The 25457-nt window shown below is 36.3% G+C and overlaps 1 protein-coding gene across 9 annotated transcripts in view; it reads right to left on the minus strand.

Moving 5' to 3' along the window:
• TTBK2 (tau tubulin kinase 2) overlaps window positions 1-25457 on the minus strand; it is a 136128-nt gene that overhangs the window by 47256 nt on the left and 63415 nt on the right. For all 9 annotated transcript variants that reach the window (XM_061430924.1, XM_061430921.1, XM_061430923.1 and 6 more), the window contains 4 exons: window positions 14782-14855; window positions 8731-8871; window positions 6925-7029; window positions 3422-3487 (listed from right to left, as the gene is read on the minus strand). In XM_061430924.1, the coding sequence (XP_061286908.1) occupies window positions 3422-3487; window positions 6925-7029; window positions 8731-8871; window positions 14782-14855 (386 nt within the window). The remainder of the gene's footprint in view (window positions 1-3421; window positions 3488-6924; window positions 7030-8730; window positions 8872-14781; window positions 14856-25457) is intronic.

Here is a 25457-nt window from a genome sequence, read left to right on the forward strand (position 1 = left end):
GCTATAAAACAATCTACATGGTAGAACAGATTTACTGAAAAATTTTCCATATAAAGAACACCCAAAAACCCAGAAATACTGGAAATAATGTATTTAAGAACCCATTAATTAATAAATGAGTTAATTAATTAGTAAAGGAAGGTGGTTGCCAAGGAATTCAGAGAAGGGGGGAAGGGGAGTCAGTGCTAAGTGGGTACAGAATTTCAATGTTGCAAAATGAAAAAGTTGTAGAAATCTGGTGCAAAATAGTGTGGATATACTTAACACTACTTAATTGTATATATCAAAATGGTTAAGGCGGCAAATTGAATGTTATGTGTTCTTTACTACAATATAAAAAAAAGATGAAGCAGCAGCAAAGAAAATCTTCAGAACCAAAAGGAAAAGAAAGCTGGAAACATGAAAAGCAACCTAAGACTGAAGCTTTGGTTTTGGCTGTTTGGAGGCATCTGTCATAGGTTTATCAACCAGGGTTTTATCAGTCATGAAGGGGACAGGTGTAAAAACATTAAGCCTACACAAGACAGGAGTTGCAACTGAGACACTGCCCCACCTCTCCCCACACCATGTACCTAGGACCCTCAAGGGGCTATCTTTAATGCAGTATTTGGTATGTATGTTATTACTACAATAATTTTATTCTTGGTAAAATTTGACCACTATCAAAGAGATAGTGTTTTTTTTAAACAAAAACAACAACAAAAAACAACATCCTGAGAATCTGTTACCATGGGCCTGCCCCTCACTCAGATTTGGGGTTTAAATTTATATTGTCTATGTGGTCCAGGAAACCAAGTCCAGAAATGGTGTTTTCTGGGTGATCCTATTCTGCAGCAATGACGTATCAGATGAAAATCCTCTCAAGGTAAAAAAGCACCCTTAAATTTAGGTCTCTTTGAAATCTTATAGATAAAACCCCACCAGATCATTATTTGAAATAGCCCAGGTTCCTCTGTCCACAGGATTCTCCAGCAAGAATACTGGAGTGGGTTGCATTTTCTTCTCCAGGGGATCTTCCTGACTCAGGGATCGAACCCACGTCTCCTACATTGGTAGGCAAATTCTTTAGCACTGAGCCACCAGGGAAGCCCTTAGGAAGCATTACAAATCTCAAAGAGAATGAATATAAAGAAATCCACACCAAGGCAGATTTGAACATTTCTACAGGACACCAAAGACAAAGAGAAGATACCAAAAGTAGTCAAGAAAAAAAAAAGACGATTAAATGCAAATTTCCCTGGTGGCTCAGATGGTAAAAGCATCTACTTACAATGTGGAAGACCGGGGTTCTATCCCCGGGTGGGGAAGATCTCCTGGATAAGGAAATGGTAACCCACTCCAGTACTCTTGCCTGGAAAATTCCATGGATGGAGGAGCCTCATAGGCTACAGTCCATGGGGTCCCAAAGAGTTGGACACAACTGAGTGATTTCACTTTCACTTTTCACTTTCAACAAGAATTAAATGGACAAAGATCTCAGTAAGAACCACAGAACCAGAAGTAAAATAATTTCTTCAAAGTATTGTGATAAATGGGCTTCCCAGGTGGTGCAGTGGTAAAGAATCCTCCTGCCAAAGCAGGAGACATGGGTTTGATCCCTGTGTCAGGAAGATCCCCTGGAGTAAGAAATGACAACCCACTTCAGTAATCTTGCCTAGAAAGTTTCATGTACAGAGGAGCCTAGTGGGCTACAATCCATGGGGTTGGAAAGAGTCGGCCATGATTGAGTGACGGAGCACATACACATTGCAATAAAACAAATATTAACAAAGGATTAAAATGCAGGAAAATAATGAGATGAAGTAAACAGTATTCAAGTATTTTGAAAAGTCCTTGTATTGTTTGGAAATTATTCATGTTAAGTTTCAAATTCTCTAAATAAACCTGCTTTCACTTAAAAGAAAACAAAAAACAAACAAAAATGGTTAAGATTTAGGTACCCCCAAAATAGAAATGCAGTGCATTAAGTTTAGAAATGATCAAATCAAGGTCACAGAGCACGGAAGAAAGAAGTATATTAGAGTTACCTGGGAATTATTTTTAAACTAGACAACAATCTCTCAAGGTTCTACTAGTCGTATTCCTCTGTCACCATATACACTGACAATCAGTATTGTGAAGCTATGCTACCATATAAAGCATACTACTCCTCAGATGTGTTGGGACCAGAAAAGAAGGGTAAGAACCAGTGCAGTATGTGATCAAATTTCCCTATCAACATTAATAAGCAGGTTAACAGAATAGCTGATAGATCACTCTACGCTGGAAAGGCTTTTAGAAGAAATCTCTACTCTTTAAATTAAAAAAAAAAACACACATAATCTATTTCTAGTAGTTATTTTGGAAATGCTTATATTATGATCCCTGAACATGTTTATGCTTATCTCAAAATGAATTTCATATTTCAAAGATTTCAATGTGAACATATAACAGAATTAATTAGAAAGCATAGTACTTCTAAAATTTTGCAAGAATCTATCTGGAGAATGAATACTTTCTTTTCAAGATAGAATAATTAACTAAATACCAAAAAATAAAACACACTGAATCAAATCAAATGAGTTACAAATGCTTAGCAGAGTATTTCACACAGATAAAAAAATACTTTAACTATTTTCAATTTATAATTACATCCTGAGAAACCAAGGTAACTGAAGCATTGCATATAAAACCACAGGATTCTAGTCCTATTACATTTAGCATCAGTCAAGTTTTAATTAAAGCAGTTTTGGCTGCACAAGAATAAGGCAACAAAAATCAAGAGATTTCTCTTTATCAAGGAATCACATGTTAAATTTCCCAACTCTGTCCAAACAAGTTCAAGGATTGAGAATCCATAAAGTACTCACCTTTCCTACTCATAACTAAAGTTCAGGGTGAGGAAAAAAAATATTAGAGCAAAATAAAAGGATAAAAGTAAGAAAAAAAGAGAGGTTTTTAAAATTTAACCCAAAAAGAGATGAACAACTCACTCAAGATGAAAGAAAAATTTAAGTTTCTATATTTTAGATATTCATAAAAACAAATGTTTGATGGAGAGTATATAACAGATTAGATGTATATTACAGATAAAATGATGACCTACATTTCATTATGTATTGATAATATGAATTCCCAAATAACTTCTTGAAATAGAACACAGATGTCTTATGTATGCAAAATTCTTTAATAAATGTATTAATACTTACTTATATCTAATTAAGGACACAAGATTCCCCATAGATGTATATATAATTAGCTATTATATTTTCTGCCAGATTCAATTTTATTTTCTCTGCAGCTGCACACATCTATTATATATCCACTATACACCTTACCATGCCTTAGTATTACTAACACCTCTGTACTCTAATGTAAAGAAGTCAGTCTGATTCAAGCATCAGCATGCGCATACAGCTATGACTCTAGTTCAGACACCTACCCTGTTCCGATGAGCATTGATTGATGCATAACGAACTGTCCCTCGAAAGCCTGCCACAGCTCGAGGCTACAAAACCAAGCAAAGAATAAAAAATGAGCTTTAAATAGCATAAGATCCAGCACAGTTGAGCTCATGAAGTAGAAGGGAGAAAGATGTATTATAGTCAAGAAAACATGACTTAAATTTCTAACTTTTTTTAATAAGTGAAATTATAAAAATTAGAGGAGAATATCTCTAAATCATACATTTAAAATATAATAGCTATTAATGAGTCATATTTTAATTATCAATGAATCTCATTTTTTCTACCTACATTTTAAAATAAAGTAGGATTTATGATAAATAAACTCTATCCATGAGAAAAAATAAATGCTTTCATGTACCCAGAATCATTCCAAGCATCACAGTATATACGTTAATATTCAGACTCTGGTTATAAATAAGTACATTAAAAACATAAAGTCTAAGTAAACTAAGATACCAACCTCTTTGTCTTGGGTATATCACTCAAACTCAATTCAGAGATGGTGGCAACTTGAACCTCTCCCTGTACGTGTAATTCACATATTCATCAACTCAAGTTATAGTGCACTTATTATGTGCCAGGTACTGGGAATAAACTCTACATAATATGTGAATCCAAGTCCCAGAGAGCTCAACTTGGAATAAAGTCCAAATTCTACTTCTTTGGCCTACAACACGTTCCAAGATTCTGGCACTTGCCTCATGCCAAAATGGATTTACTTGAGGTTTCCCCTTCAATAAAGTTTGTTTCTAGCACAAGACTTTGTACTTGTCATTCTCTCTAGCTGGAATACCATCTCTCTACATGCCTCCAATGGCTGGCTCTTCTATCCCAAATTCAGACCTCTGCTTGAATGTCACCTCCTCAGAGAAATATTCTTTAATCATCGTAATTTAAAATAATATCTGCCCTTGCAATGCCACTCTGTTCTTTTACTCTGCTTTTTTTTTTTCACAAAACATCTTTTGCTACCTAAAATTAATTTTATTCATATTTTTACTTATTTGGTTTTTCCCTGCTTCTTTCAATGGAATATAAACCCTGTGATGGCAAAGTCTTTTTTGTGCCCACTTTACAGACACAGAAACAAGTTCCAAAAAGTAAACTTGTTTGAGGACACAGAATTAGTAGGTGATAAACCAAGGTCTTCTGACTTGAAATCATATAGTCTATTTCATGCTAAATCACTTCAGTCATGTCCGACTCTGTGCAACTCCATGGACTGTAGCCCACCAGGCTCCTCTGCCCATGGGATTCTCCAGGCAAGAATGCTAGAGTGGGCTGCCATTTCCTTCTCCATGTTTCTACTTTACTGCTTCACAAAGATCAAGTCAGTGCTTTTAAGATTATGGATGGTGCTGTAGCTCAACAGGAAAACTGACATACTTTAAAATGATCATGGCCAATAATTTTCATTAGTAGAATTTTTTGCTCTCTTTTTCAGTAATTTCAAATTATCCTCAATTAACATGTACTAATGTGGTAGTCTGAAGAGATTACAATGAATGTTATTTTAAAAATCTTCAGTTACCAGAGTCATTTCAGTCATGTGCTATACACAGATAAACATTCTATGTGTTCTTCCTCCATTTGTTCATTTCTGCAACCTGTGTTTAATCTATTCATATTAATTATCTACTTATTTCTTATTTCATCAAATTATCTTTTCTCCTTCAGTTATTCCTTTTTAGTTTCAAGATTTAACTATTTTTAAAATGTTTTTTGTATTTAGTGACAAGTCTCAGGAATCAAACATTTCTGCAATCTATTTAAGCTCCCTTTTTTTCCTTAGCTGCCATTCACTGACAATCACAGTCAACAGATCTCAATATTTTCCTAAGACATCATGACTAACAGGAATATCTAATATTCTCAATTTGGCTGATGTAACTCTGAGGTTGAAGATTTCTCCTTCTAGAAGAAAACCATTTAAAAGTCCTTTGTTCTGGCTCTGACCTTACTTTTGCCATGGAAAGGTTGAGACAGAGGTAAAGAGAGATCAGCTGTCTAGGGAGATTTTGATGTGATCCCTCCAAGAAATAATACCAGGTCAAAGAAATTCAGCCACCTTAAATAATGCAGAAAAAACAATTCAACCTAACTGGGGAAAGCAGCTATAAATGCAGGTAACTGTAATTGAAAGTAGATTATAATAAACACCATTAGCAAAGTACAATGGGCTATGAAAGTCTAGGAGTGGTAAGAATTAGTTCTACTTGGTGAGAAGAAAGGAGAAGTCCTATGGAGGAAGGATGTCTTAAGAATAAGGAAACACATAACTGAGCCTTGAAAAAGGTGATCTCCAGAAACTTCCTCAATTGATGGTAATTTGGCAATAGCTATTTCAGACGGTAAAGATCTGCCTGCAATGCAGGAGACCTGGGTTCAAGCCCGGGTCAGGAAGATCCCCTGGAGAAGGAAATGGCAACCCACTCCAGTATTCTTGCCTGGAGAATTCCATGGATGAAGGAGCCTGACAGGCTACCGTCCATGAGATCACAAAGAGTGGGACATGACTGAGTGACTTTCACTATTAACCATTAAAGTTGCAAATGCATACGTTCTCTTTGACCCAGCAATTACACTTCTGGAGATTTGTCTTACAGATATACACTTTGCAGCTGCTCTATATTCTGACATGGAAAGATCTCCTAGATACACTGTAAAGTAAAAAAAAAAAAGGGAAGTGTACATCATGCTACCTTTTGAAGCAAAAAGGAAAAAATAAGAGTACACATTTGTATTTATTGTACACAAGAAAGAATATGTTAAGGAACTAAATGTTAAGAACAGAGGAGCCTGGCAGGCTATGGTACATAGGGTCGCAAAGAGTCAGACACAACTGAAGCAACTAAGCAGAAGCAGCATGCAAGCATTATCTAAAATGCCCAGTTTCCAGCAACAACAAAAAATTACAAGACATGCAAAGAAACAGGAAAATGTGACCCATATATGTAAAAAAAAAAAAAAGTAGGCAACAAAAACTGCTTATGAGAATGACTAGATGCTGGATATAAAAAAGATTTCAAAGTAGGTATTATAAATATGTTATAGAACTAAAGGAAAGCTTGATTAATTAAAGAAAGGCAAGTATAATAGCAATGCCATATCAAACAGGGAATATCACTAAAGATAAATTTTAAAACAGAACTAAATGTAAATTCTGCGTATGACAAATACAGTAACTGAAACAGAAGTAGTATATGATGTAGAAAGAAGCTCAGACTGCAAAAAAGACGCTTGATCCTCAAGGGGTAATGTGTGTTCTTACAAGATACACTCTAACTCTGTACATGTTTTTAAAAGCTGTAACACTCAATAATAAAATTAATGAATACCATCTGTAACGTAATCATAAACTCTCTATGATACTTCTTGGATGATACCCATTCTGATACACAATCGGCATTTCTTTAAAAAGAGTGATACTATAATAAGTTAATCCTCAAATATTTCATAATAGTATGAAAAATCTTACTGGTCTGACGTCACCACAGGAATTGGTAAACTGTCGAGCCAAGCCAAAATCAAGCATATAACATTTCCGACACGTACTAGGAAAGCGACCCATGGCAAAGTTTGACTAGAAAATAAAGGACGAAAACATACCTATTGTTATTACACGTAGTCCTTATATCTTATCCTTCCTGTATTTTAAAATTCTTCTATTTAAACTCTATATAATACACATCCCACTTCTACTGCTCTAGTCAATGTTTATTGGATATTAACATAATTTTGCTGCAGGTTCTATTAATGCCTAAGATCAGGTGAACTTGAGCAAAAAAAATTTATGTGACTATTATAAAGTTACATAAAATACAACACTGATTTAATTGGAGTCAGTACTCCAATAAGTTTCTTGAAATTCTAGTCTAAGTCACTACTTAAACAAACACCCAGCCCTTACTTTTTAAAATGGGAAGAACTAGGAGTGAACGAAATAGAATATATAGTCCAGAAATTGAAATGAGTTTCCTATAAGCATCATGAAGCTGAATTTCACTAAGTGCAAAAATAAAAATATAATTCAAGGAAACATAACAGACTTAAGGACAATGTATTTTCCATTCTTCCCTTAACAAAGATAAATGTGACATTAAATGACCACAAGTTTGCAAAACTGGGTATAATAAGTAAAGGAATTTATAAAAGCAAAAGTCTAATTGTTATAGAATTGTTAGCTTTTATTTTAAAATACTGTTATAGTTAGGGAGCTTTCTAATCAAACTGGAAACTCTTCAATTACCATGGTTCTCAAATAATGACATTTAACTTGACATGGAAATAAAAGCAGGAAAAATCTATATTACATTAAGTCTGACTCAACTATGTTAATTTTAGCTGTCATTTTCATGTAAACTGTTTAATTTTTGAAATCATGTAGCAACAGATGGGTAAAATTTTCAACTGCAACAAGCAACACAATAAATTTATAGTAAATACAGTATATCAGAAATGGGTCATTTGCCCTGTGAGTAATACAAAAACCAAGAAGGAGAAAATAAAAGCATATTTAACAGTTACAGAAATCGCAATTTCTAGGAAAACAGAATAGAAAAAAATACTATATTGGCACTGTAGCACTCAGGAGAAAAAGCAAGCTCTTTTATAATTGATGGTTTCTTTCAAGTATAATTTGTCACTTGAGAAATAGTTCAAAGAACACAACATCTAAAAGCAACATGCATCTGTATTTTTAACCAATATCAGAAAAAAGAAATCCAAAAATGACTATCAATTTAGGTGTAAGGCTAAGTATCAGTTTTAACACATAAATCAAACATTAGTTATTTTTAATTTGGCTGCTGAGCAACACTTTCATTGTTTGAGAAAAGCTCATGATTATAAGTTATAGTCTATAATTACAATTTTTAAAAAATTAAAAGGCAAGTTATAATACACTTCTAGTTTACATCTCTGCCACGGAAACTGAAATATTATCTTGTATTTAACATAGAAACCTACATTTGTAATTTACTGTGTCCCATCATAAGACTGGGCTTCCCAGGTGGTGCAGTGGTAAAGAGCCTGCCTGCCAGTGCAGGAGACACAAGAGATGTGTGTTTGATCCCTGGGTTGGGAAGATCCTCTGGAATAGGAAATGGCAACCTGTTCCAATATTCTTTCCTGGAAAATTCCATGGACAGAGGAGCCTGGTAGGCTACAATCCATAGAGTTGCAAAGAGTCTGACACCCTGAGTGACTGAGCACACACACACATAATAAGACCAAGAGTACCAAGAAAACTCATTCTGAGCTCTGGCAGGAAAAGGCCCCCTACCGGTTTGATGTCTCGGTGCAAGAATCCCACAGAATGGATGCTCTCAATAGACTCCAGAATCTGTCTACCCAAGCGAAGAGTAGTGCTAATGGTGAATGTGCCCCGGGACTGGCTCCGGCGTAGATCTGCCAGATTCCGGCCCTGTGGAAACCAAATAAACGCTTTCAAGTACGCTACTGAAAGCATGAGAGAAGAGCAAAGAATTATTCGTTTACCATTAAAAGATGTTTTGACTGAAATAGCAAGGATTTTATCTGAATCATGATCCTCTCACTCAAGAGAAGAATTCTCTTAAGATAATGTATGAACATTTCAGACAAATGTAAGAAAAACCAAAGTTTTTTTTAAAGTTGTTTCCTTTTTTTAAACTTTTTTTTTAAATGAAGGACTCTTTAAAATCTATAGTACTTCACAATTTGCAAGTTTCACACACATGATTTCATATAACGCCATAAAAACACTTTTCAAAAATCTCTTATCCCTATATTGCCCCATCTCCTGCTTCCCTCTCCCCACTGTGAACCTGCTTCTTTTTTGTTCTACTCACTAGTTTGTTATAATTTTTAGATTTCACATAAAAGTTATATCTTATACTATTTGTCTTTATCTTTTCTACGTCTATAACATATTATGTTCCTGAGTCGTCATGTTTCCCTTTGTCACTGATGTCATAACAAAATGTAGTCTTGATTACATAAAAAAGATACACATACACAGGGCAGTAATTCCTCATTATTGCCTAACATATATTCCTATACAAACTACTTTTCTATGTCACAGCTTCCTTATAAAATGGGGCCAATAATACTTACCTTATACTGTTTTATAAGGCTTAAACAAGATCCATGTAGTGTCTGGCACACAGTAGGTACTCAATAGGTGCTAATTACTATTATAAATAAAAAGGTATGAAACAATCACAGCAGTAGATAAAAGCAAGGAATTTATCTAGTCTGTGCCAGATGTATTACATTCATGACTGTATTTAGTCCTTAGCACCCTAAACAAAAGTTGCTACACCAATATTTCAGATGAGGATACTAAGGCTCAGAGAGTTTAAATAATGTTAACCTGTTAAGATAAAGTTGTTCTTCAAATCTAAGTCTGTTTAACTGGAAAGTGTTCTTTTTCCATTTTACAGTACTGATCTACCCAGAAGACTCCTTATTGAGTAGGTAACAAATCAGCATTCTGATTGAGAGCAGGCTATGATGCTGCAGTTCCACCTGTAGCATTTATATGAAGAATTTATATTCATAGTAATATGGAATGAATATTATTAAATAAAAAAGGAAACTCATTTCTCCCTAAATAATGCTATAAATTTAACATGATCCAATAACTATGCAAGAGGATTTTATTATTAAAAATTTTAAACATACTCAAAAGGAAAGAAAGTAATATAATGAACCCTCATATACCTATCCATCACTCAGAATTAATAATTATCAATTAATGGCCAATCTTTTTTCATCTGTTATCCACCCCTCCTCTCCCCATATGTAACATACAATGTCTCCCTTCCTACACACATATACTGGATAATTCTCATGTAAATTTTAACCATAATTTCATCTACATATATTAGGCAAAGAAATGAAAATATATAATAAAATCAAAGAAATTATATGCCAGAAGTTCTATCACAAAAAATTTGAAACTGGAAATATCAATATGAGCCATGATATATTTTTTCTTGTAAAAAAATTTATATACCCTGAACCTATCCACTTGAAAAGAATTTAAAACAATGACCAACCCAATTGGAGGGACCCACAGCATCTAGATTCTGGTCTCTAAACACCATTTCTCATTAGGAGGAATCAGAAAGTAAACTAAAGTCGCTCAGTTGTGTCCAACTCTGTGCGACCCCATGGACTGTAGCCTGCCAGCTCCTCTGTCCACGACATTTTCCAGGCAATGATAGTGGAGTGGGTTGCCGTTTCCTCCTCCAGGGTCAGAAAGTAAGGATGCTGTCAAAGCTCCCTACTGGGAGCCAATTCATTTTTCTGAAAACTTGAAATTAAAAGAATCAAACATTAGTCCTGCCTTTCTGTGTGAAATGTACCTAAGGATAACCTAATAATTGATGGAATGCTTTTAAAAGAATTTCAGTAAAAAACAAAGAGGAATTGTAAAATTATAACTGTACATTTGCAACCCCACTGAAGTAAACAATTTTGGCAGTGATTACTAACAGGTTGATAAAACCTAAGAGAAAAATCAGATGCCTGCGATGTGGGAGACCTGGGTTCGATCCCTGGGTTGGAAGGATCCCCTGGAGGAGGGCATGACAACCTACTCCAGCATGGCAACCCACTCCAGTATTCTTGCCTGGAGAATCCCTATGGACTGAGGAGCCTGGGGGGCGATAGCTCATGGGGTCACAAAGAGCTGGACATGACTGAGTGACTCAAAACACACGAGAGAAAAATTATGGGAACTTTAAAATGGATGGACCTCAGAACCTCACTGATTCAATCTTAACACAACTAAAAGAGACAAGCAGACACTGTCTCCTGATATAATATAAATAGGAAGCACACAACCCATCTCTGAACTATTCTAGCAAAATAAAACTGGAATCTGATCTAATCACAAATTTATAGAAAATATAGGGGACAGAAGAATATGTTAAGTATTACTACATGGAGACAATTAGCAAAATCCAGAGCATTGAAACTTCTGCATAACAAATAATTTTTTTAATCAATGACAATACAAACAACAACAACAAAAAAACTTAAGAAAAAAAAATGAGAGGGAACTTTTAAAAAGAGGCTTAAGAGGGACTTTCCTGGTAGTCCAGTGGCTAAGACTCCAAGCTCCCAATGCAGGGGGCACAGGTTCAATCCCTAGTATCCCTGGTTAGGGAACTAGATTCCACGTGCCACAACTAAGATCCTGCATAAAAACTCCTCATGCCACTGCTGCTGCTGCTAAGTCACTTCAGTCATGTCCAAGTCTGTGCGACCCCAGAGATGGCAGCCCACCAGGCTCCCTGGTCCCTGGGATTCTCCAGGCAAGAACACTGGAGTGGGTTGCCATTTCCTTCTCCAATGCATGAAAGTGAAAAGTGAAAGTGAAGCTGCTCAGTCGTGTCCGACTCTTTGTGACCCCATGGACTGCAGCCCACCAGGCTCCTCCGTCCATGGGATTTTCCAGGCAAGAGAACTGGAGTGGGTTGCCACTGCCTTCTCCGACAGTGATGATCAAATCGTCCACAACTAAGACCTGGCACAGCCAAATAAATAAATATTTTAAAAAAATAAAAATAGGGGCTTGCCTGGTGGTCTCGTGGTTAAGAATCCACCTGCAATTGCAGGGGACACAGGTTTGATCCCTGGTCTGGGAAAATTACACATGCTGCAGAGGAACTAAGCCAGTGCGCCACAACTACTGAGCCCACATGCTGCAAGTACTGACGCTCACACTCCTAGAGCCCGTGCTCGGCAACAAGAGAAGCCACTGCCAGGAGAAGCCTGTGCGCAGCAAGGAGGAGTAGCCCTGGCTGGCTGCGATTAGAAAAAGCCTGCCTGCAGTAGCAAAGACCCAGCACGGCCAAAAATAAATAAATTAATACATACATAAATCTTTTAAAATTTTTGTTTTAAAAAAAAAAGAGGCTTAAGATATGCATATCCACCAAATACAATGTGTGAACCTTGTCTGGAACCAGGTTCAAGTATAACAAATATAAAAATAAGTGAGAGACACAACCAAGAAAATGTGAAGACTGACTTGAAAAGATATTATTGTGTATTATGGTTACTAGTGGGAAAAAAAGAATCCTTGACTATATATTGATATATTTATGATAAAATATGACTTCAATTTGCTTTTAAATCATCTGAGGAAGGAGAAGAAAGGCAGAATACAACTCTAGTTTCATTTATATTTAATTTTTTCCACAATAATAAAAAGCTTAAAAATACATGGCAGCCCTGATGTTAGGCAATCTAGATCTATATCTGTTCTGGTTACAGGATTCAAAACATTTTTTGCCCTTTCCTAGGTGATATGCTTATCACAAAATACCATCCTTTGGCTATACTAAGGATGATCACATAAAGCCTCAGTGGTGACAGGATAGCAAATGAGACCTGACCACGGTCTTCCTAGTAGATATAAGAAAATAAACGTGTGTGACTGCTTGAACCCTATTAGATTTCAGACCCATTTTCATGGTAAATAGCTAGAATTTCTACAGGAGAAATGGGATTATTCCTTAAAAACTTAAAGGCAGATATTATATAATTGAATCACCAGGAGGCAAAAGACTAAAGTTAGCTTAAGAACAAGGAGGGTTTTTAGAAGAAATTAGAAATGTTGGTGAGAAACTGGGTCTGAGCATATAAATTTTATCAAAATATATGGGGACCCCCTGGCAGTCAACTTTAATATGTCAAACAAGAGAAAGAACCCTCAAACAGTTATACCAGCTTTAGTTTTATCTCAAATCAAGTCAAACATATAGAGGTTAATGGTGGGTTAATTTTTTTATGATGGGGAAAAACAAAACAAAACAGCATGCAAGTCAAAACAAAGCATTCTTAGATGAGTCCACAGGAGCTTGCCAAAGGTCAGAGAGCCATCATTGCCTCATATACACCATCCTCCTTAGTTTTCCATACTTGCAGCTTTCTCATTTCCAGAAGTGAGATTAAGGTGAGTGTAAATAAAATAAAAAAGACTATATGCTAGGACTGAAAGAGACTCTGCAGACTTAAAAAGCATCTCCATGTCGTCAAGTCAGTAGTAGCCTATACACAAAAATAAAGAGTTTTCTCTTATTGTGCCAAGAATGTTGGCCCAAGGTGTCCAACAAGTAAGTCCTAACACCCATCAAATCAGTCAGTCCCAGGAAAACCTCAAGCCTCCTTGAGCTAAAGTCTCTTCATTTGCAAAATGGGGGTAAAACCTGCCCTATCCTCTTCAGGGGAAATGATAATAATCAAGTAAGATGCATAATAAATTCAGAAGAAAAAAACTATAAAATAGCATACAAAAGTTATATTATTATTACAAGCTAAAATGAGAGACAGCAAGGTCCATATTAATGACCTAAAAAGATACAGGGATTCTGCTTCAAGTAAAAAAACTATGCTGGCTCAAGAGTAGTGAAACACATGACTCAGAGACATCAAGACAATAGTCTGTAGGAAATTAATGTCTATAGATATAAATCAAATGCTGAAGGATAGCTGAGGGAAACAAGAGAAGCCCTAACAAGAAGAGGAAGAATTTAGGCGAGGATCTATGCCTCTGAAATCACTACTAAGTAGTTAGGTTGAAAAAATAAACAAAAGAACCAAATGCCTAAAACAAACTTTGCTAAAGATGAAAGGAAACCCTGAGAACTCTTAAGTTCTCTTAAGTTAGGCAGCAAAGTGAACCACGGCTTTTCCACTTTGATGGTGAGTACAGGTTCAGAGCTGTGTGTGCATGCGTGTGTGTATGCGTGTGCACGTGCATGTGTTCATTCAGGGGCAGAGGCAGAGGCAGTGTCAGAGAGAAAGGGCTGATTTCCCTCTTTTTGCTGCAGTCATTACTTCAATGCTCCATTTCTGAATTTCTGTCATCTGCTACCCAACCCAACTCCACTCCCCATCTCAAGGACAGGAAAACAGAGCTATGTTAATAGTAAAGAGAAAAAACAGCATTTCTCTCCATCTCATTTTAAAATTTTCAAACAGTCAAGGTTGATATTTGTGAAAATGGGAACCTAGAGTTCTTAACATAATAAATGGTGGAGAAGGAAGGGACAGGAACAGGGCAAAACTCATTATATCTGGTAATCCATGTGGGAATCAAAAATTTGGCAACGATGACAATCAACAAAGATGTGTGCATCAGAGAAAACAGTTGATAAAGACAACCCTTCCATCTTTGCAAAAATCTGTTATCACCAGGTCTGTTTAAATATATACCATCCGTATAGTATAAAAGATTCTGCAATGATACCAAGAATTATACCAAGAATGATATCAATGATATCAATTCTGCAATTGATACTGGTCAATTTTAAGATACATTTTCAAAGTAACCTACCTGCAACTGCATGACCACGTAGTTGAATCGATCATTCCTCCCACAACCAATAAATCTACAAACATGGTCTTTCCCTGGATAAAAAGAAAGAAAAAAAGATACAAGACAGTAGAAAGGTTATACTATAGTTTCTCTTCTTAGAAATTAATAATTTATTTTTCTGTATAGTATTTTAATGATTGAACATAAAAACCTGTCTTAAGAATCTTAACGATAGGCAACTAGTATTATTCAAAATTTCTACCCACCTCTCTCCATATCCTACACTGCTCTTTATATAGTAAAGTAAGTGTTTACTAAATGAATAAACGAATGAGGGGACTAATGAATGATAATTTATTTAGGAAGGAAACAATTAAGAGGTCATTTCAAATCAACTTGCTCAGACATGATACATATAAAAGAAAGAAGAGCTATAAACAAGAACTATGTTAGGAATATATATTCTGGATTTTAGATATGGCCTGCCATTCACCATTATAGATTCAGTGAATCACTTCATCTTTCTGGGCCCCTTGATATGGATTTGCTCAGTGGTTTTCAACCTGAGTTTCACATGTGAAATCCAAGGAGGTGCTAGTGGCTGGGGTCCAGAGCGAAGCAGAGGTGGAACAGAGAGAGACTAGGCTTTGGCATCTGATTCAGAACAGCAAACAAGGGTCCTAAAAGAGGATCAGGTCTGGTGGCTTCCAGGACCAGAAGAGGGAATCTGGCTGGAGAACAGTGAATGAAAGGAGGGATGGGATAACAGAATGAGATAATACTGGAGAAACAGGCAGGCACCAGATCCTGGAGGATCCTGGACTCCATAATAAGGAATGTGAACCACATATATAGGTCAGTGTTTTCTAACCCTAGCTGCTTATTAGAATTATCTGGGGAACTTTTTTAAAACTCCTAAACTTTTTTTTACTGAATCAGAATCTATGGGGGAAAGATACAAGATTAAGCTTTCAAAAGTTCTCTGACCCAAAAGCAGACAGGCCATGGATGTTTTTGAAACATCCACGTATTTGAAAACTACTGCTGAGTAGTGTGAGAAGCATCTAAAAGATTTTAACAAAAAGAAAAACACTTAAAACATTCCATTTTAGAACATCGCCATGGTACAATGAGGAAGACAGACTATAGAGAGGTCAATTATGGAGGCAGAATGGTCATTCTAGGGACAGTTACAATATCCCAAGAGAGAACAGGTCTTGAACCTCTTTTTAATCTAATGTATTACAGTAGGTATAGAAAAAAGAAACAGGATAAATTGGAGAGATGCTAAGATGTAGTTACTGACTAGAAATGGGCACAATTAAATAAAAAGTTGTACCGAAACAAGAGAATATAGTAAGTTGTATAGATTTTAAGGGATATCAGAATGTTGAGTTTGAGGACAACCAGGTGAATTCAGCAGACAATTGTAATTTCAAGCCTGAGACAAAAAACTGAGCTCCAGAAATTTACTGGGGAATGACTGGTTCATAGAAGGCAAATGGAACTACAAACATAAATGAAAGATTTCCAAGTTGAAAGAATAAAGAATGAGAAGACAAGAAACTTAAGAACAGAATTCTAGAAAATGAACCATCTGAAAAGCATGAATAGAAATAAAAGAGCCCATGAAGGAAACAGAGTAATAGCCTGAAAGGCAGGAGAAAACTATGAGAGATAAAGGTCATAGAATTCAGAGGCAGAAGTGGCCAGGGGCTGAGGAGTGCTCAGTAATATAAACAATTAGGAAGTTACTGGTGAGTGGAAGGGGCAGAAGCCAGTCCATAATGGGTTAAAGAATAAATGGAACATGAGACAATGAGGGCAATCTTTGAAGAAGCTTCCCAAAAAGTGAGGAAGTCACAACCAAGAGCCATAAGGACAGACTTTAATAGACAGATGAGGAATATATCCCAACATTCAAAAAGAATTAGTCCACTAATTTAAAATATAAACACAATCCAGGTTTAATTTAGTTAATGAGTCCACACTTCTCTTTTGCATCTGGGTTATCACATTGTTCTCTCATTCTCTGTGCTTCTGTTGAAAGGGGTCATAACTAGCAAGAAAAAGTACAATGGAAACAATAATTCACAATGTGTACGATGTATGTATATCACTTTACATACATTTTACATACGTTTGCAAAATAAGTCATCTAATAAACTGTAGTAAGAGTGAAAGGATAAAATGACTGTCAACTGGCAACTTACTCTTTTCCAGCTTCAAAGAAACAAACAATCGTTTTAAAGTATTTTCTTACTACCCATTCCTCAAAACTCCAACTTCTTATTAAGATAACAATTAAATGCAGTATCTCTATTACAAAGGTATTTAAGTCATCTAATAACAAAAGGTCATACTAAATTTAACTCCTCTTGGAATGCTCTTTCTAAAATATCTTTATAAGTAATACAAAATATTATTTATCTCTTGATATTAAAACCACCCTACTTTTAAAAAGATAAAAATCAAATAAACTAGACCTTTATTGGGTAACCAAAATACAAAGTCAGTAGCAAATTTTCTAGGATTCCCCAGTACATCTTCACTGCATTAGGTAAGAGCTTAATGAATTCTTATCATACTTTATAACATAGTGTACCCACTGCTCTTATATTTTAGATATATGCAATTAATGAAACTACTTATTAGTTCATTAAATATGTACCAATTTTTGGAAGCATGGAGAAACTAGAATTTAATTGAAACAGTAACTCTTCACCACCACTTATAGCAGTTCTTAAAATAACTTTATAATAACTAGTACAAACTGAAGTATCATTCCATGAATACAGGGGTCCTATCTATGTTGTTCTGTTACTACCCCACAGTACCTGGCAAAGATATTTGTGAATGAACAAACTAATGGAAATAATAACTATAATAAAAATAATATTAATAATAATAAAGCATGCACAATATGAAGCATACTGTGCTAGGCATTATATTAAGTGTTTTATATGTACTTAATCCTCACAAAATCACTGCAGATGGTGACTGCAGCCATGAAATTAAAAGACGCTTACTCCTTGGAAGGAAAGTTATGACCAACCTAGATAGCATATTCAAAAGCAGAGACATTACTTTGCCAACAAAGGTCCGTCTAGTCAAGGCTATGGTTTTTCCTGTGGTCATGTATGGATTTGAGAGTTGGACTGTGAAGAAAGCTGAGCGCTGAAGAATTGATGCTTTTGAGCTGTGGTGTTGGAGAAGACTCTTGAGAGTACCTTGGACTGCAAGGAGATCCAACCAGTCCATTCTGAAGGAGATCAGCCTTGGGATTTCTTTGGAGGGAATGATGCTGAAGCTGAAACTCCAGTACTTTGGCCACCTCATGCGAAGAGTTGACTCATTGGAAAAGACTCTGATGCTGGGAGGGATTGGGGGCAGGAGGAGAAGGGGATGACAGAGGATGAGATGGCTGGATGGCATCACTGACTCGATGGACGTGAGTCTGAGTGAACTCCAGGAGTTGGTGATGGACAGGGAGGCCTGGTGTACTGCGATTCATGGGGCTGCAAAGAGTCAGACACAACTGAACGACTGAACTGAACTGAACTGAATCCTCACAACTTAAATGGCATAAGTATTATTATTGTCTCTATTTTTCCAATTTGAAAATGGAGGCTTGGTGAGGTTAACTACTGTGTCTAAGACCCCACAGCTGGAAGACGATGGAGCAGTTTGATCCCAGAGTTTTTGTTCTTATCCATTATGCCAGGAATAAATGAAACAGATTTTAAAGTCAAGTAACACCTTGTAAATAAATATTAAAACTAAGCAGTAAATAAAGACTGTGACAAAATATGGGCTTCCCTCATAGCTCAGCTGGTAAAGAATCTGCCTGCAATGCAGGAGACCCGGGTTTGATTCCTGGGTTGGGAAGATCCCCTGGAGAAGGAAATGGCAACCCACTCCAGTATTCTTGCCTGGAAAACCCCATGGACAAAGTAGCCTGGCAAGCTACAGTCCATGGGGTCTCACGAGTCAGACCGACCTAGCAACTAAACCACCACCATGATAAAATACAGACAAGGAGATCCACTATGTGCCAAGTACTAAGGCAAGCACTAGGAATACACGATAAATTAAGTAAGATCATGCCATCAAGGAATTCACAGCCTGGATATATAAACAAAAAATTACAATATGTATTAGTTAGTATGATGAGCTCTGCATTACAGACAAATTACTGTGGATACACAGAAGATGTGAAAATTTTATGAGGCTTTTCTAGAGCTAAATCATTAGATTTTAAATAATTAATAGAGTTAACAGACTAGAGGGCTAGATAAGAGGCTGAGGTGGGGGGCATGCTGAGATAAGAAAAGTACACTAAAGTCTTGTATGCCACATAAAGGAATTTAGATCTGACACATAATGGGTGGCAGTTGGGGGTGGGGAGAGGTAGTTCAAAGGTTTTCAAGCATGAGAGCACAACATAATTTGGCCTGTATTTTGGAAAAGTAATGCTATTCACCATTAGATGCTGGTTTATGGAAGAGCTGAAGGCAGAGAGGTATTAGGAGGTTACATCAGATAAGGTAAAAGATAAGGAAGGTTCAAATTAAAGCACTGAGAGTGAGAATTAAAAGAAGAGGAAAGATTTCAAATTAAGCTTTAAGAGACAGAATAGAGAATGCAAACTAGTACAGCCACTATGGAGAACAGTGTGGAGATTCCTTAAAAAACTGGAAATAGAACTGCCTTATGACCCAGCAATCCCACTGCTGGGCATACACACTGAGGAAACCAGAATTGAAAGAGACACGTGTACCCCACTGTTCATTGCAGCACTGTTTATAATAGCCAGGACATGGAAGCAACCTAGATGTCCATCAGCAGATGAATGGATAAGAAAGCTGTGGTACATATACACAATGGAGTATTACTCAGCCATAAAAAAGAATACATTTGAATCAGTTCTAATGAGGTGGATGAAACTGGAGCCTATTATACACAGTGAAGTAAGCCAGAAAGAAAAACACCAATACAGTATACTAACGCATATATATGGAATTTAGAAAGATGGTAACAATAACCCTGTATGCCAGACAGTAAAAGAGACACAGATGTATAGAACAGTCTGGACTCTGTGGGAGAGGGAGCGGGGAGATGATTTGGGAGAATGGCATTGAACATGTATAATATCATATATAAAACGAGTCGCCAGTCCAGGTTCAATGCAGGATACAGGAAGCTTGGGGCTGGTGCACTGGGATGACCCAGAAGGATGGTACGGGGAGGTAGGTGGGAGGGGGGTTCAGGATGGGGAGCACGTGTACACCCATGGTGGATTCATGTTGATGTATGGTAAAACCAATACAATATTGTAAAGTAATTAGCCTCCAATTAAATAAATTTAAATTAAAAAAAGAGAGACAGAATAGACATTATGTAAGAGAAGAAAGTGAATGAAGCCTTTTAAGTTAAGTGGACAAAGTAAACTGCATTAATATACACCAAGACAAAAGTATGAGAGAGGATAATGATTTCTGGTTGGGGATTTTGCACTGATTTATCTATGGAACATGGAAGTTGTGTTAGAAATTTAGGGGTAGAGTTTAACAGAGGTCAACCATGTAAGGCCTCCCAGTGGCTCAGTGGTAAAGAATCTGCCTGCCAATACAAGCAGACACAGGTTTGATCTCTGGGTTGGGAAGATTCCCTGGAGAAAGAAATGGCTACTCACTCCAGTATTCTTGCCTGGAGAATCCCATGGACAGAGGTACCAGGTGGACTACAGTCCATAGGGTTGCACAGAGTCAGACACAACTGAGCACAGACACACAACCATGCAAATAGACCTATGTATTGTCAATGAGGTAGGAGTTGACTGCCCAGAGAAGACAGATAGTTTGAGAGAAGGACACCAGTTAGGACACCAGCACGTCAGGGAAAGAAGAAGGAACTAGTGAAGGAGACTGAGAAGGAAATCTATTCAGATTTTCCATTTCTTCATGAGTCAGTTTCAACAGTGCAGGTTTTTCTAGGAATTTGTCCATTTCATGTAAATTATTTAATTTGTTGTCATGTAATTCATAGTATTCCCTTATTATAATTCTTTTAAAATTCCTGTAAGGTCTGTAGAAATGTCCCCTCTTCCACTCCTGATTTTAGTAATTTCTGTGTTTTTGCTTCCCCCCCTCTTTGTCTGTCTAGTAAAGGCTTGTCAATTTGTTCATTTTTTAAATAAAAGAACCAATTTCTGACTTTGTAGAATTTTCCCCATTGTTTTTCTAGTCTCTCTTTTATTAATTTCCACTGTAATCTTTCTTATTTCCTTCCTTCTGCTTGCTTTAGGTTTAATTTGCTCTTCTTTTTCTAGTGTCATAAGGTAGAAGGTTAGGCTATTTACTGAAAATCTTTCTGGTTTCATGATATAAGTGTTCACTGCTATAAATTTCTTTCTAAGTACTGTTCAAGATGTACCCCATAACTTTAGGTATCTCATGATGATGAAGTTTTAACTAAGCAATCGGTAGAACCAGTTTTGAATCTTAGAAGGTAGGGCCATTAATGCCATATATTATGCAGGACAACCTATTATTTTTCTCTGAAGGAGACACAATACTGCTGGAAAGAAAAAAAGCATTAGCTTCAAGTTAAATTTCAACTCTGCCACTTAATAATTATGGGACTTTGATCAAATCTTGGTTTCCTCAACAGAACTACTGAAAAAAGTTAAATGAGATAATATATTTATAAAGCATTTTCTTGATTAACTAGTCAGTGTTCATTCCTCCTTGCTAACAGTACCCAAATTTCCCTTTGGAAATGATCTTCCCCTGTCTCAATGGATTTGATTTACTCAGGCAAGGTGGGACATTAATTGCTCTAAGCCAAACAAAATAATCTAGAAATAGAGATCAAGCTCAGCTGGTAAAGAATCTACTTGCAATGTGGGAGACCTGGGTTCAATCCCTGGGTTGGGAAGATCCCCTGGAGAAGGAAATGGCTCCCATTCCAGTATTCTAGCCTGGAGAATTCCATGCACTGTGTAGTCCATGGGGTCACAAAGAGTCGGACATGACTGAGCAACTCGCACTTTCATTTCACTTGATGATGGGAAGAAAACTAGATATTCAAGACTGGAGACAATCAATGCATGATATTACTCTAATAAGTATAATTATTTCTGGGGTGTTATAATCAGAGCAAAACTCAATACCTTCATATAATTACAAGAGATATTATATTTGAATATAGGCCCCTTCCAGTTGCTATGGGCAATCGTCTCTCAACTGTGAAAGAAACCAACATGAGGATAAAGTTCACAATATGGAAGAGTTAACTGCAGGGGAAAAGAGTGTCAGATGGACAGTCATATGCAAAGGAATGAAAAGCAGACTCAATCTTATACCATATACAAAAATCAACTATCAAAAATCAACAATCCATCAAAATGGATTAAATACTTGACAGTAAGACTTGAAACCACAAAACTCATAGAACAGATCACAAGGGGTAAGTTGCTTGACATCAGCCTTGGAGATGACTTTTTGGACTTAACAACAAAGGGCAAAGATGGCAAATGCAAAAATAAACAAGTGAGATTACATTAAATCAAAATGTTTCTGCACAGCAAAGGAAACCACTAAAATACAACTACATCATATATCACCTCTGAATCTTTCAGCTTGGCATGGAAGAAAACTGCATGTGCTCAAGACTGCTTGAGTTAAATATTAGCTTTTTCACCTGCCAGCTAGTTATTTAATCTCAACAAGCCACAAGAAGAATAACAACAGCACTTATGTCAAAGAGCTATTGCACAAGTGGAATCAGCTAAATAAGGTATTTCTAATACTTAATATACTGCCTGGTACAGAATAAATACTCAATATATGCTCCCTATTACAATCACTAAAGCTTAGTAATTTTGACCACTAATTTTGGAAGGAAACATATATAAACTCAAATCTTGGCTCTACTGAGCAGGCTCACCTAGCATGTGCCTCTCTCTGATGCCATCTATTCTGTCATATCTGACTGTACTTCAGTGGACCAGGCCAAACATGTCCCCTAATGTCACTGCCCACATACTAGTCATTAGATAATCTCCCTAAAATAACTTTTTATCATCTGCCTACTCAAGAAACCATAAACAATAATGCCTGAAGAGATTAGATTAAAATGGTGAGCCTGGATTTCAAGATTCATTCTACATTACTTACCAAACCTCATTTCCTTCAGTTTAACAAAAATTATACACTCTGATGAAGTTGTTTCTTTTTTTATTCTCCCTCACAAATGTTCTACCTTATTTTTTGTTCACATTATTTCTCTCAACCTCATCTCCTCAAATCAAATGCAACTCTTAAAATCTAAATATCCCTATACGAGGTAATATCAACAAATTATTAACTCAGGATCAGATTTTCAGATATTTAGCAAGTTAGTCACCTAGCCAGGCACTGAGGGGTAAAAAAATAAACAAGAAAATTAAAATAAGAGTTCCCTAGAAATAAATACATAGAGTCTGGTACCCAGATGGAACTAGAGAAAGAAGAGAAGTCAGCAAGTCAGCACTGATCACTAGGAACCATAGGTTTTTGACCACAAGAAAATACAGGATGGAAATATATCAACAAACCAATTTTAACTTTCTGTTTATGTGTCTTCTCTTAGAAATCTGCTAAAACACAAAGGGAAGTCTGAACATACAAGCCAGATCTTTACTAGCCACTGAAAATATCACCACTAAGGTTTTTTCTTAATCTGCTAGCTTTTGACTACTCTAACCCTACAGGGAATGCTTGAGGTCTGTCACCAAGCTCTGTGCAAAAGAGAAACAATGAGTGATATCTCCAGCCAAAAAAGACCATAAGTAAACTTAATTTAGACAGGTAATATCTAAAGATATTATAGGCAAAGTAGGATCTCACTAGTTAAACACAGATTTTAACTGTGATACAGAAAGGATTTCTATTTATCTAAGGGAAGTAGTAACTATATACTTTTTGTTCTTAAAGGAAGAGATATGCTATATGCTTAATGAAATGCACATAACCTAAAGAATATTTTTAGTTTTACGATTTCAGATGATCATCTACTACTTTTGGTTTCAATTCAAGAGCTTAAAACTTCGGCAGGTGGTGGTGGTGTGGTGGTCTACATCTTAATGTTAATTTTTTTTTTGAGTTATTAGATTTCTTTGGAGTCCTAATGTATTTTGGAAATTCAAAAACTGAACAAATCACAAATGGTGCAGTGGATTAACAATAAAAATAATCTGAAATCTTCAAGGGTAGATGGCATCCAGTTCACTACATCAGATTGTACTTTTCTCTCCACTTCTCAATAAAATTTTTTTAAATTTTTTTAATTGGAGGAAAATTGCTTTACAATGCTGTGTTGGTTTCTGCTGTACAACAACACAAATCAGTCATAATCATACATATATCATCTCCCTCTTGAGCGTCCCTTCCTTCCCCCAATCCCACCCCTCTAGGTCATCACAGAGTACCAGGCTGGGCTCCCTGTGAATCCTAGTGTTAAATATTAATATGTTGCAAAAGGCAAGTAATTTTACACGACTTGCTACTAGAGGAAAGTAAATCTATCAAAAAGGGCATCAATCATTTTTCTTTTTAAATAAAAAAGCCATTTAGTAATAAAGTGAAAAGCTGAGCTAAAAGTATCCCTAACCCACTAAATGGGGATGCTCTAGAATTCACAGAAGAAACTCCAGGTCAGTTACAAATTAGCAAATAAGGGGATTCTGCAAAGCTGGACAATTAGACTGCTAAGAATACAACAAAATTAGCTTCCTTATCCATCTATCATTTACTCCTCATATTTACCCACTCCTCACCAAAACCAAACCAAATCTACCCTAATAATAACTCATGAAATATCCACACCAATGGGAGATAGAAAAATACATGGTATAGGTCCTATCCTCAAAGAATTTACAATCTTATTGAAAGCAATAAATGTATTATAAGACCAATATGGGCAGTACAGAACAAATTATAGCTTATAAAAACAAAGAATAAGCATTACAGAGAAAGCAAGAAATTAGATAAGAATGCATCACAGAGTGTGCAGCTTGACTGAGTTAACTTGACAGTGATACAAAAAGACAGGAGGGTGTCTTCTAAGCCAAGTCCCACATAAAAGTAACTGAGACAAGAAGTCTAAGGAATAAAGCTCCTACCAGTGTTCATGAGGATGCCCATCTAATAACCCTTAGGTTCTCAGTAGCTCATCAGGAGCCAAAGGCAAAAGAAGTTTTTAGACTCTTCAATCCAGATAGCCATCACAGGGAATTTCATCATTTAAACAAGACTATCCTACCACAATGGCCAACTTAAATCTAGCAGGCTTTTATGATTCAAATGAAAAAAAAATGAGCATGATTTCCTCATCTTATTTTTTAAATGTACTAAAGTATAACAAAAATGTATAAACAAACATATGTTTTAAAAAGGAGAGAAAAGATAAAGAATTAGGAGACCACTACCTCAGGTGGCTCAGTGGTAAAGAATCCACCTGCCACTGCAGGAGATGTGGGTTCGACCCGTGGGTTGGAAAGATGCCTAGGAGAAGGAAACAGCAACTTACTCCAGTATTCTTGCCATGAGAACCCCATGAACAGTATGAAACTGCAAAAAGATATGACACCAGAAGATGGGCCCAGCTTGGAAGGTGACTAATATGCTACTGGAGAACTGCAGAGAGCAATT

This window comes from Bos javanicus, chromosome 10 (genome assembly GCF_032452875.1).
Source record: "Bos javanicus breed banteng chromosome 10, ARS-OSU_banteng_1.0, whole genome shotgun sequence".
Classification (NCBI taxonomy): Eukaryota; Metazoa; Chordata; class Mammalia; order Artiodactyla; family Bovidae; genus Bos; species Bos javanicus.